The 12,772-nt window shown below is 32.9% G+C and overlaps 1 protein-coding gene across 1 annotated transcript in view; it reads left to right on the plus strand.

Moving 5' to 3' along the window:
- LOC145331864 (uncharacterized) overlaps positions 1 to 12,772 on the plus strand; it is a 31,537-nt gene that overhangs the window by 10,109 nt on the left and 8,656 nt on the right. Inside the window, exons 14-27 of the mRNA XM_080176709.1 lie at positions 564 to 4,351; positions 5,070 to 5,187; positions 5,790 to 6,008; positions 6,294 to 6,450; positions 6,570 to 6,650; positions 7,302 to 7,451; positions 7,662 to 7,721; positions 8,316 to 8,439; positions 8,792 to 8,879; positions 9,425 to 9,487; positions 10,282 to 10,344; positions 10,775 to 10,928; positions 11,291 to 11,394; positions 12,202 to 12,332. Coding sequence (XP_080032835.1) covers positions 564 to 4,351; positions 5,070 to 5,187; positions 5,790 to 6,008; positions 6,294 to 6,450; positions 6,570 to 6,650; positions 7,302 to 7,451; positions 7,662 to 7,721; positions 8,316 to 8,439; positions 8,792 to 8,879; positions 9,425 to 9,487; positions 10,282 to 10,344; positions 10,775 to 10,928; positions 11,291 to 11,394; positions 12,202 to 12,332 — 5,300 coding nt within the window. The remainder of the gene's footprint in view (positions 1 to 563; positions 4,352 to 5,069; positions 5,188 to 5,789; positions 6,009 to 6,293; positions 6,451 to 6,569; positions 6,651 to 7,301; positions 7,452 to 7,661; positions 7,722 to 8,315; positions 8,440 to 8,791; positions 8,880 to 9,424; positions 9,488 to 10,281; positions 10,345 to 10,774; positions 10,929 to 11,290; positions 11,395 to 12,201; positions 12,333 to 12,772) is intronic.

Raw genomic sequence — 12,772 nt, forward strand, 5'->3', positions numbered from 1 at the left:
CATTTTATAGCTTCTTCCAGCCGTTTTAAGTCTGTTCTGCTCTGCTCTGAAGCAGCTGTCACTAGATAGATTTAAAAAGTTTATTTGTATCATTATTGATAATTTTGCCCTCTCCAAAGCCCAAAAACGGCTTAATGGCTGAGCTGGCAGCCGTTCCCCGTTACTTTTTATTCAATTTAGGGAAAATAGACTTACAAAGGAATAGGTACTCATGCCAAGTTGCATAACAAAATTCTGATTCTGAGGACCATTTGTGCATTGATTATGAGATGGTTGCATTAAACCCCACCCACCTTAAAAAAAACTAAAATATAAATGATACATGAAACTATTATTTGGGCCTAAACCTTAAAATCCTACTTTTCATTTTCTCTTGCTACACTAGGTTGTGTTTGCTACATAATTTGTGTATAATTAAAATCACGCATACCCTTTAACTTTTTTAGTATGCTGATCATTTTTTAATAACTTTAACAAGTTTTTTATTTGGTTTTTCTTACACTTAAACAATTGTTATTCCTCTCCTTGACTCCTATATCCAATTTTGAATAAATACTTTTTAGAAGACTAATGGTATATCAGTTAAGAAGCCAACATTTCAAGATGTTTCTCATGATCTTAGTGCTCAAACTCATAATATGCTGGAGTATTGTCTCACAAAATCAAAGTCTAGATTGGATACACAAAATCCAAGTGAACTTTACAAGTTTTTCTCACTTGCTCCAAAGTTTGCTGATTTAGCTACAGGACTTCACATTGATGATGTTACTTTTGATGGTACTGTTACTGTAACTAATACTAAAGTTGAAACTATAAATTCCACCCTTCTCAAATTTGATGTTGCTGATCTTCAAACTATTGATGATTCCTACCCAGATAGAGTTACTGATATTGATAATCTAACTACCACACATGTTGATATCCTTGATACTTTGACTACTTTGATTGATGGTTCCAACACTGTGAAGACTGATGTGGACAATAATTTTGCTGGTCCTATTGCACTTAATAACGTGCTTGGAACAGAGTTGGCAGGAGATAAGGTGTCTCTTGTTGATGAAGAGTTCTATATTCTGAAAGACAGCAATGTTCCTGTTACTTCAATTGACACCACGGACTTTTTTAGCAACCTGTGCCTAATCAAAGGAGCCAATGTGGTTGAGGCTGGTTTCCTGCTAAATAAGGAAACTATTTTTGAAAATGTTGTGGTTAATGAGGGCTATGATATTGAGAAAATTCAAGACAGCCTTGTACTGGATTATGTAGATAAGTCTCAAGATGACGTAATCTTGACTGGTGAAGTAACCTTTGATTCTGCCAATACATTTAAAGGAGCTTTCAATGCAGAGACTGTGAATTCTGCAGCTTTTGATGAAACTACTGTAATCCTCAGACAAGGTGACCAAACTTTGAAAAATCTTAAATTTGGAAATACAGCTAAATTTAATACAATCAATTTGGCTAATTTTAATGAAGCTGATCTACAGATAGTTGATGCTGCTTTGATTGTTGAGCCTGCACTTACAATTCCACAAGATCTTACTGTTAATAGCCTTACTGTTTTTGGAGAAGTTGATGCTACTTTTAAAGCTGAAGATAGTCAAGGTGGTCAGGTTGTTGTTGATTTTAATGATCTATTAAATAATCATATGAAAGTTACTGCATCAAGTATTGTTGATGTTCAGCATCAGTATACAAAGAGAGCGTCTGTTAATGATATCACTGTTAGTGACATTAATAATTCTCAATGGCCTCAGGATTATGTTAAAATAGATAGTGGAACTCTGGATCAAACAAATACAGTGACTATAGGTGATACAAGTTTTACCAATGGTATAACTGTTAATGAGCAAGTTACAGATGGTACAAATTCTCTGACTGTTGATGTTTCTACAACCTTGCCTGTAATTCCTCTTACTTCAGAAGATTCTTACACTATCACGTCAACCAAATCTTTTGGAACAATTAACCTGCATGCTGATGGAACTGTAAATGAGCTTCTTCAAGGTTTGTCTCCTGCTGATTTGCAGTCACGCGTTACCACTGGTGAAAAGCACCATTCTGGCTCCATAACCATACAAGATGTCATTGCTTCTGGAAGCCACGAAATTACAACCCTTGAACTTCTCAACTCTGGTATGATCAAATCAGAGTGTGGAACTTCTTGTGTACAAAATAATTTAGTTAATCTGTTCAATGGCAAAGGTATTAAAAGACTTGCTACACATATCAACAATGCCAACCTTGTATTTGACAGAGCTGAATTTTCTAGCAATGTTGATACTAACCTGCTTGATCAAATTAATCTTTCTACTCAATGGGTGACTCTGGATGGGTCTGATGAAAGAATATTGAATGACATGTCATTCAAGGGTGTTGTTGAATTTGACGCTGATCTTGCTCAAGTTGAAGCAAAAAAGATTATTGCCTGTAAAGATAATGCTGTACGTAGAATTTACTGCAAGCCAAATCTTTGCACTACTGGACATTCCAGTTGTGAAATGGTCAACAAAGAATGTCTCGTCAAAAACGGTATTAATGATGACACTCTTTGTGTGGAGGAGTTGTCTGAAAATATTCATTATATCTGGGAGAATTCTTTGAAAAATGATGAAGAAGTAACTCTGTCTAGAAGTGTTTATTTCCATGCTGGATTTAAGGCTCGTGAAGTTGAAATTCGTTCTGGCACTGAATGTACCCTAAATGGTGTAGATTGCTTAAATGTAGCCACCACAACTCATGATGAAGAATTCACTGGTGATAACCATTTTGATGGGTCAATGCATTGGTATCAAAAGGTTGTTGTTGAAGACCTCCAAGTTGATGGTACAGTTGAAGGTGTGGATATAGATGCAATGTATAGTGATTCACTTTTCATAAACTCTGCAGATGCCCAAGATGTTTCCAACCTTATCTTTAGTGATAAATTTAAAGCTGATGCTTTTAATGCTAATGGGATTGATATTGCTTCAATTGCTGCTAATGATCTTACTAACAGAGCAACTAATGTGCCATTATCTGGATCTGCTAGGTCACTTTCAAGTAAGTTGGTAATTACTCAACCTGCTACAGCTGCTAGTCTTCAGGTGGATACATTTGATTCAGTTGATATGAATAATTATCACACAAACAAAGTAACTATAGCCGATGGCCAAACTATAACCTCTGACATAACCGTTAATGGAGATTTAACCTTCTTGGGAGCAGCAAATCAAGGTGGCAGCACCACAGATGACACAAAGGTCAATGGCTTAAATCTTTTCCAATTGCAAGATAATCTTGCAAGAATTGATGATGCTTCACTTTCTTTCAACAATGTTGATTTTGATGCTATTACAGTCAAGAAAGGTATAAATGTAAACAATCAGCTGATTGGATTAAGTGTTCCCACTGATGTTGTTTATGAAACTGCGAACACCATTGCATTTAATGCAAATAAAGTGTTTGTGAATGCCGACACAGAAGTTTTGGGTGATGTTCTCTTGACTAGTTCTACATGGAAAAAGAATGATGCTAGTGCTGCAGTTGGTTCAGATAACCTAATACAATTTATGGATGATGACAATTTGGATAACCTCTACTTTGCATCTGGTGTGACAATTACTAATGAGCCTACAATAACAAATTTAAATGATCAAAGTGTAGCCACAAGAATTACTGATGTATGGATGAATGATAGAGATGATACTATAAACTTCAACACTAAGTTTAGTTCATTAACTGCTAAGAGTTCTTTTATTATGCAATCTGGTAATGAAAAAATTAATGCTATTGACATTACTGACCTTAACAACTATGTTAGCATTACAAATGTTCCTGTAAACACTAATGGTCCTGCTGATGTTACTTTCCTAGCTGGATTAACTGTTAAAAATCTTAATGTTCCTGCTGCTACTCTGGAAGACAATTCAGTGGAGAAGGCTGTAAACATTGGCTCTACCGTTGTTAAGCCAAAGGATCTTACTTCCAGAGCAATTCATCTTGATGGCACAAATGGAAATCTGCCTGTTCAGTTGTCAATTGATAATATTGATGTAAACACTGTTCAAATGGCTGATGGTCAGACCTCTAATAATGTTGATCTAAGTGATCAGGCCCTGACTTATGTTGGTGGTAAAGCATTCCCAGGAGCTTTGACAATCACAAGTGATCTTGTTGTTGAAACCTTAAGCTCTGACTCTGGACCTGATGCCTTGCATTTTAATTTCCCTACACAAAGGGCAGATGAAACTCATACTGGAGTGTCTGCTTCCAACGGCTTGCTTCAAGTAAATACCTGGGGCGCTGCTAAAGGAAATGCTGTTTACAATGACAATAATGCGGCAACCATCTCTGGATCAAAAACTTTCAGGTAATTTTATTATTCATTCAGTTATATTCTTAGTTCTTGCAAATATTTTAAATCCTTGTAAAGTTATTAATGTCAAACTGCTCTTGGTTTTTTTAAAGTATTCTCTCAGAGGGGGGGGGGGGGTTAATGCAACCAGCCTGTAATCAATGTATAAATGGCACTTAGAATTAGATTTCCGATCTGAAATTTAGCATGTGTAATCCTTTGTAGGTCTATTTTCCCTAAATCAAACAAAAAGTTGAAAAAGTAACTGCTAACGGCTCAGCCGTTTAGCCTTTTTTTTTGTGGCTATTTTTAGAGCAAATCTGTCCTAAATTACGTAGGAATCCACTTTTGAAACATAAATTTGCTTTTAATCATGTGAAACTATACAAAAAATCATGTTTTAGATTTCTAGTTCCAGCAACTACCGGCTAGAACCGTTTGAAAACGTTTTAGAGCGGGAAAGAGTATTATGTGGATAGGATCGTGAAGGATTTACCTTCAAAATAGCTTTAAAATTGCTAAACGGCTGCGCCGTTAGCCGTTACTTTTTTAACTCTTTGTTTGATTTAGGGAAAATAGACCTACCAAGGATTACTCCTACAAAATTTCAGATCGAAATTTGAATTCTAAGTGCTATTTATACATTGATTACGAGATGGTTGCATTAAACCCCCCCCCCCCCCCCCGTTTTATTAAAGCTAATTGTTTAGTAACTATTTGATTTTATTTTCAGTGGAAATGTTGATATGACAACTCTATCAGTCACCGGAAATCTGAATAATGTACCCGTTGGTTCTTGTGCTAATCCACAAATTTTGTTGGACTCTCCATGCAGTGGCAGTACTCCACAGGTATGGTTATTGTTTTGAACCTGGAATTATGTTGCTTATTGTTATCACCTAAACCGGTTTTATCTTTTAGTCTTACTCCTTTTATTTCCTTTATTCCCTACCCTTTAGTTCTAAATATCAGTCGGTTGGCATGTCTATAAATTTTCTTCATAGTCAGTAGGTCTATCTGTTATTTAACATACATTTTAATTAAAAATATGTAGTCATGACCTTTATATGACTAATTACATCAATACAATGTCAGTCTATTTACTTATATTTTTACATTAAAGAGCTTCGGTACTTAAGGATTTGTCATCCTTTATTTCTTTGTTATATGTATTTTATCTCTATCCTCTTTAAATGTAGGTACTTTATGTTCAGGGAGGTAGGGGATATAATGCTGTTTATTACATTAGTTGACGGAAAAACTTTGAGGACTCGTATTGAATTTTAGTTGGTACATTAGGTTTAGTGTAACTATTCATTCACTAATTTTAATTTACAGAAGGAGTAATCTTGTGTTTCCTCATTTGGTTGTACATTAATTTATTGGCCATTGTCTTATCCTTTTATTCCCTGGTTACTGTTCGAATTAATTCTAGACCTTATTTTTGTTCTAGACTATTTCTGGCTCTTGGACCTTCAACAGTGATGTTACCGCCAACACTGTCTCTCTCGTCAACCTTGAGGGAGAGAACTTTGATGCATTGAGTGCCAAATTTGTGTACAGAGATGGAGATAGTGTTATCACTTTTACTGGATCTAATACCTTTACAGCGGATCTAGAAATTTCTGAGGATTCCGCCTTTGCCTCCGGAAAATTGGCTTTCGGTGGAGATGTAAGTTTTAAATTAATTTCCTATATGGCTAAAAACTAGTTTACATCCACTGCACTGTATAAGAACTGGTCTTGAGTCATCAAGGAAAACTATGTTTCGCATTGTATTAGACAATTTAAAAACTTCTTATTATTTGTAATAAAATGTCAAATTTTATTTATCCTAATTTTAAAAATTAGTATGCTGTATGATTATGGTAATTTGGAATTATGTTATATTTTTTATTATCTGGCAAAATGTTTTCTTTATATTTTTCCCACTATTAATCTGATTGTTTGATCATAGGTTGGTAATCTGAAGACTTATGCCAATTCTGAGATGACTGCTTTGGACATGTCTTATGCTAGTGGAGACACTGCTCCTGATGTCAAGGCAATCATCAATGAAGTAAAGAAAGAAAGTGACCGTGTTCCAGAGAAGTTTCTTCATACTTCAAGAAATGGCAAGTTTTATTTTCTTAAATTTTCTGAAACTCTTTTTATGCTGAGAATTTATTTATCTATATATATGAGCAATATATGTACTTAAACCTCAAATTATTACATATATATTTTGTTTTAGAATGGGTTCAAACTACAAACAAAGCTTTGGCTGTATCCATCACTGGATCAATGTCAGACTCCTTCCCACTGCATCTACTTGGTAAGTAACTACTGCTTTTTTATACTAGTGCTCGACAGATACTTCGAAAGAAAGCAGCAAGTTTTATAGTTATTTTTAGTAGCGAAGCTTCTCTATGATTTAAAATGTCCTGTCCGTCCGTATGTCAAACGTTTTGGGGTCAACGTGATTTTCTCGGCTCGTATGAAAGATACAGTGGAAATTTTTAGTGAAGATTCCCATTATGTTTGCCAATTTAATATACCTATTGTCCATCTGTCATTTGGGGGGGTTAGATAGATTCCTCGAGTTTTACGTTTTCGTGATTTTCTCCTCTTAAAAGATAGAGGACTCAAATTTTCAGGGATTAATTATTTTTACATTCTACATATTTTCATGAAGTTTTATTAAGATTTGTCTACAAATTGGGGTGCTAGATCGATTCCTAGATTTTTAGGTTTTCTGGATCTTTTTTTAGGATTGATGGCTGAAATTGTCAGGGATTGAATTTGCCTATGCTCTACATTTTTCTATAAAGTTTTATTAAGATTTGTCGAATAATTGCAGTGCTAGATGATTCCTAGATTTGATGATTTTAAAGGTTGCGTGATTTTAAAGGTTTCTTGATTTCCCTATTTTATCAAGTTTGTTTATTATAAACTGCTTTATATTAAAATTTTGATCTTATTGCAGGATTGGAAGTTCACCACCTCTCTCAGAATGAACTAATTGAAAAAACCACTGGAAAATTGACAATGTACTCAGTACCCACTGATTATGCTCTCCATGACAGAAATATTCTTTCTTCACTAAAGGATATAGATGTTACAATTGAAAATCCAGGTGACCGGATTTAGTTTTTTTAGTAACAAAAACTGAATGTGAAATTTCTTTGCATTTACTTTTCAAATATTAAATTTTTTCTCAAAGATTTATTTAAATATTTGCTAGGGGGTAAATTAAATATTTTTGTGTGGATTGATTCTTTTAAATATAAATTGATTTACACTAATTAGCACTATTAAACTTTTAGTTGGAAAAATATTTGTTTAGATGAAATGGACATTATTTGCCTGCACCATGATGATACTAAAAGAATTCTGTTAGTGAAAGGTAATTATGAGTTGAAAATAATGCTAAGTTTCTTTGGTCTGCACGAGTAGAAAGAATACAATCGCTGGTTTTGACACAATTGTTTATTTGTTTTTTTTTCTTTGTAAAATAAGCATATATGTTTACCCACTGTAAAAATTACATCTTTACTGCTGTCATAAATAGTTTCATTATTTAAATTCAAATTTAATTGGTTGTGAAATTCAGTCTAAGTTTACCAGCAGTTCGGACTTTCAGTCAAAAGTCCTGTAATCAAAGAGTTTATTGTCTGTTAGGTGTTACGTAATCTAATACCCCGGTATTGTACTGAAGGATCTCACTAACCGCTGAACCAATTAGGTTCTCCTTTACATTGTAGTTCCTTATAGGTCCAAGGCAGGTTTATAATTATTATGGGAGGGTACTAACACCCTCCCAAGAAATATCACTCCAAAGAAAATAAATCGCCCCACCCCAATAAAATTCTTTTATTTTTAAAATTATAATTAAAACTGTGGGTCGTAGCCCCACCCCCCAAAAAAAATTAATAGTTGTAATCACCCCCCCCTCCCCTCCTTCCCTTCATTAGTTTTTTGAAATTATTTATATTTATAGAATTTATTCCTTCTGTGACTGCGAGCTTTGAAAGCATGCCGGAGCCTCTTAACTTTCTTGGTGCTGAGAATGGTTTCTTGGCATTAATGACAGTTGATGTATCTTCGGGAAATGTTGTCACATCGTAAGTAACTTTTTTTTCTCGTATTCATTCGAATCCGGTGGATAGGAACCGGTTCTCATCTATACGAAAAAACTATGTCTAGCATCGTATTATAAACCGCTTTCTACGAATATAAAAATGTACAAACATAAGATTAAAACCAGTTTTTTAGCCCGTGCCTTCGGCACCTCAGGGCCAAAAAAAACTGGTTTTAATCTTATAATTGTACATTCTGTATCCGCGGAAAGCGGTTTATAATACGATGAAAGAAATAACTATTCTCGTTTGTAAACTTTTTCAATAATTTTTAGTTTATTTTTCTTAGAATATTGAAGATGCATCTTTACTGTATTTTATAGTTTTTTTCTTTCAGTGTTCTACAGGCTGGAAAGGCTGGTGAGACCATTCAAGACATTGCATCTGTAATTATTGGAACCAAGAAATGTGTTGCTATTTGTGTGGTAATTATTCAAAGTGGTTTTTATAATTAAATCGGTCCGTACGTCCGCAACGGATAACTTTTTAGTTAGTTGTCCTATCAATTTTAAACTTTGCTTGATTATTCCTGTAGTAGTTAGATTAGATTTAGAAAGCGTAGTAACTAAACAATCGTTACTAGAATATTTAATTTTTTAAATTTAAATTTGATTGATTGTATTTGGAGTACTGATTGCTATAACAATGAAGTGAAATATTATAATCTAAGTATCTCTATAATCATGTCTTAAAAATGTCCTTAAATAATATTCTATATTTAAGAAGTTTTGCAACAAATTTACGTATAATTTTGTCAAAACTTTTATATTTATATTGTATATTCAGATCTGAAACTACTAGAGTTAATGTTCGTCTGTCCCAACATTTCAGAGCTTCGCTTTTATGGATGTTGTCCTACTGTTTTTTTCTAAAGCTGTAGATCTCTGAAAATATTAAGTTGTTATTTAAATTTTATATTTTTTTCTCAGTAGATTTTTTGTTGAAATTTTGATTCCTGTTTTATTACTAGGGTGGTACAAGAGGAGTTTCTGTCTTGTGTCTAAACGATGCATTTAAACTGGAAACCAGACAGGTAATTTGCTTTTCAGGTTGTTTTAAATATTGATGTTTTTTGATAATACTTATATAAAAGTGCCTGTACTGAAGGAAATTGCCAATAGCTGAAAAAAAAGTTTTTCTCCAAAGGGATAGTTGCAAGAGTTGGGGGAACTTGTAAAAGTGAACCTTTAAATGTTTTAGTAGAATATTATATATTTTAAGATTAGCCAAGAAGAAATTTGAAAGAAAAATAAATTTTAAACTTAGAGTCATATCCAAAAATGTCTAATTTGTGTTGGTAAAAGGAAAGCTTTCAGTCTTGATATTTTAAAAACTAAGTGGCAGAAAATTTAAATTCTTTCAAATGTATGTTTTATAAATATAGTTTGAACCATAAAACGGGAAAAATATGTGGTTCACTAAATTAAAGTTCAAATGCATTTAGTACAACGACCCCTTTTTATTAAACTTTTATTAAAAGTGAATTTAGATATGTTTTTAAGGGGTGGTTGCACCTAGTACAATTTAAAACTTTAATATTGTGTACTGTAATTTTTTTCTGTTCAATAGTCTACATTACATTTACAGAATATAAATTTGAAAAAATTTTAATTTTCTACCAGGTAGTTTTAAAAATATAATATTTGAAATTCATTTCTTTATTATAAGTATTATAAGTAACTTGTGCTTGCAATCAAACTTTTAAATTCAGTTTATGCAACTATTCCTTGGTTTCTTATTTCTGTACACCTTACCTCTAAATCTATACTAAATCTCTAAAACCTGTACATGATAGCTCTATAACCTGTACATATTCAACTGTTTCAGATCATACCTGGTACATGTACACAAGTTACTGCCACTCCCGACGTCATGTCTTCATCTGATGTGGTGAGTTAATGATTTTTGTATAATTTGGGTATTCCTGGAGGTTAATTATGCTCCCATCTTTCTCAATTTTGCCTGTGCTATTATATTGGTCTCTAAAGAAATGACTTGACAATATATTGTAAGAATTCATAACTTTGAGCACCCCCTAAATATTTATTTAATAGTTTAAATAGAACATGTTTCTAAAACTTTAGGGAATAGTTATTTATGATTTGGACTCTTCTGTAGGAAAGGGATTATTAGGAAATAAAGCTGAAATTATTTTTAAACTTTTCATCCAATAATATATATGTACTGAATATTGTTAATGGTTGGTGGGATCTTAAAATTATTGCCATGTCTTTACCCTGAAATGGGCGTTTTATATACTGAACTGCCTCTAATCCTTATGAAATTATGCATTTGATAGCTGATTAATTTTTTATTTCAGAGCAAAGCATTTTTAGCTATTGCCAACAACAATCCGGCTGCTAATGAAAAGAATCTGCGTGTTTTCAAGTTTGATAACTCTGCCAATTCTTTTGTAATAATCCATGAGGATTTAGCTGGTGAAGATGTTCAGATGAAACTGTTTGGCTTTATTGGTAAGTAGCTGATGGAGTAGTTGAGTGCTATATCTGCCTACTCTGTTTTTTTAACATTGTTAAAGTTTAATAAATCTTCAGTAGAAAAGATGCTCAAACTATTGTGGGATTTATTTGTACATTAGTAAGTGGATATGTACATTACTAGATTTCCATGTCTTTAAAGCTAAATTTTCACTATATCCCTTTCTTTTAACTGGATGGATGAACTAAAAAATGAGTTTTGGGTCTACATTCTAGTTCTCCATGTCTAAATCTATATTTTTTATATCTATTTATCTATTTTCTATATCTATTTATCTTTATTTGTTGTAGAACATGTTGCAGTTCATTGCCGAAATTGTACCCTTGATTATTTTTAGATACTTCTACCGGTTCTCCTGTTGAAAGAACCCTTCTGACTCTCTACCCAGGACCTAACAACTTTGTTATCCTTGAATACAGCCAAGCTTCCAATACGTTTGAGGTGATCTAATGTTTTATCAGGGGTGTATATTCTGCACAAGATTTATTTTTTCCCCCGGCTACAAATTTTTTATTTTTTTCCCCCATAGTTTTTTCTCACCAAATAGGGGGGAAATTAGAATAGTTATTTCTCGCATCGTATTATAAACAGCTTTCTGCGGATATATAATGTACAATTGTAAGATTTAAACTAGTTTTTTAGCCCTGAGGTGCCGAAGGCACCGGCTAAAAAACTGGTTATAATCTTATGATTGTACATTTTTATATTCGTAGAAAGCTGGATATAATACGATGCTAGACATAGTTTTTTCGTATGGATGAGAACCGGTTCCTATCCACCGGATTCGAATGAATACGAGAAAAGTTTTTTTTCACCAAGGAAGGGGAGAAATGGAATTTTTTTTTTCAGTTTTCTTAATTTTTACCTCAACACTTATTTTTTTATTCCCCCCCCCCCCCCCCGTCTGAGCCGGGGATCCCATGTAGAATATACACCCCTGTGTTTTATTATAATCTTATATTTTCTGTATTTTCTGTCTATCAAGAAACCTTCCATATACCTATAATTGAAGATATATTTTCCCTACAAGGAAAGGGTTGTTATAAAAGGCTGAACTTTTCAAAGTTTTTTTCCATAAAACAATTTAACTGTTTTAGTTTATATAACCTAATTAGACATAAACCTAGTAAATTCAAAAAAAAATACTAAGGTTCAATGCTTTAAATCACTTATTCTTGTTCGTGAATAGTCTCCTATTAAGTAAACCCCCTCTATCTATTTTAAATTATTTTTATTATTTCTCTTTAGTTTTATGATATGATTGATCATGATCATGACGTGAAAGACGTTGACTTTACTGCTGTTAATGGCATTGGTGTTGAGTTGCATCTTCTCTTGTTGGAGAGGGAGGCCACCTTTATTCACACCTACACCAACAGGTCACCATTTGATTTATTACCAGATTTTTATTATTTTAATAAACTGTTATTTTATCTAGCTGAGAATACACAGTTATGGATTCTCGACTACAAAGATTTTTTTATCCAATCTTGACAAGTGAGGTATTTTTGGAAAGAGGAATATACGTAGAAAATGCTTATGTAAATTAGAAAATCCGCAGAAATCATATTTGCAAGTTATTTGCAAAAATCTGCAATGTTAATTTGCAAAATTTATTTCATGCCTTAAATGGCTTATTTAGAAAAAAATCTCTTTATGAAATGTGTTTATCTATAAGTTTAGAACATACTTAAGGCAAAAAAATTTCTTTACTGTTACTTTTTTCACCTTATACATGAAAAAAGCAGTTTCTCACAATTTATGATAAAAAAAAGGTATTGGAACAAAAAATATGTTTTTTCTTGATGTAAACACAATA

Source organism: Acartia tonsa, chromosome 11 (assembly GCF_053477335.1).
Source record: "Acartia tonsa isolate MP-2025a chromosome 11, ASM5347733v1, whole genome shotgun sequence".
NCBI lineage: Eukaryota > Metazoa > Arthropoda > Copepoda > Calanoida > Acartiidae > Acartia > Acartia tonsa.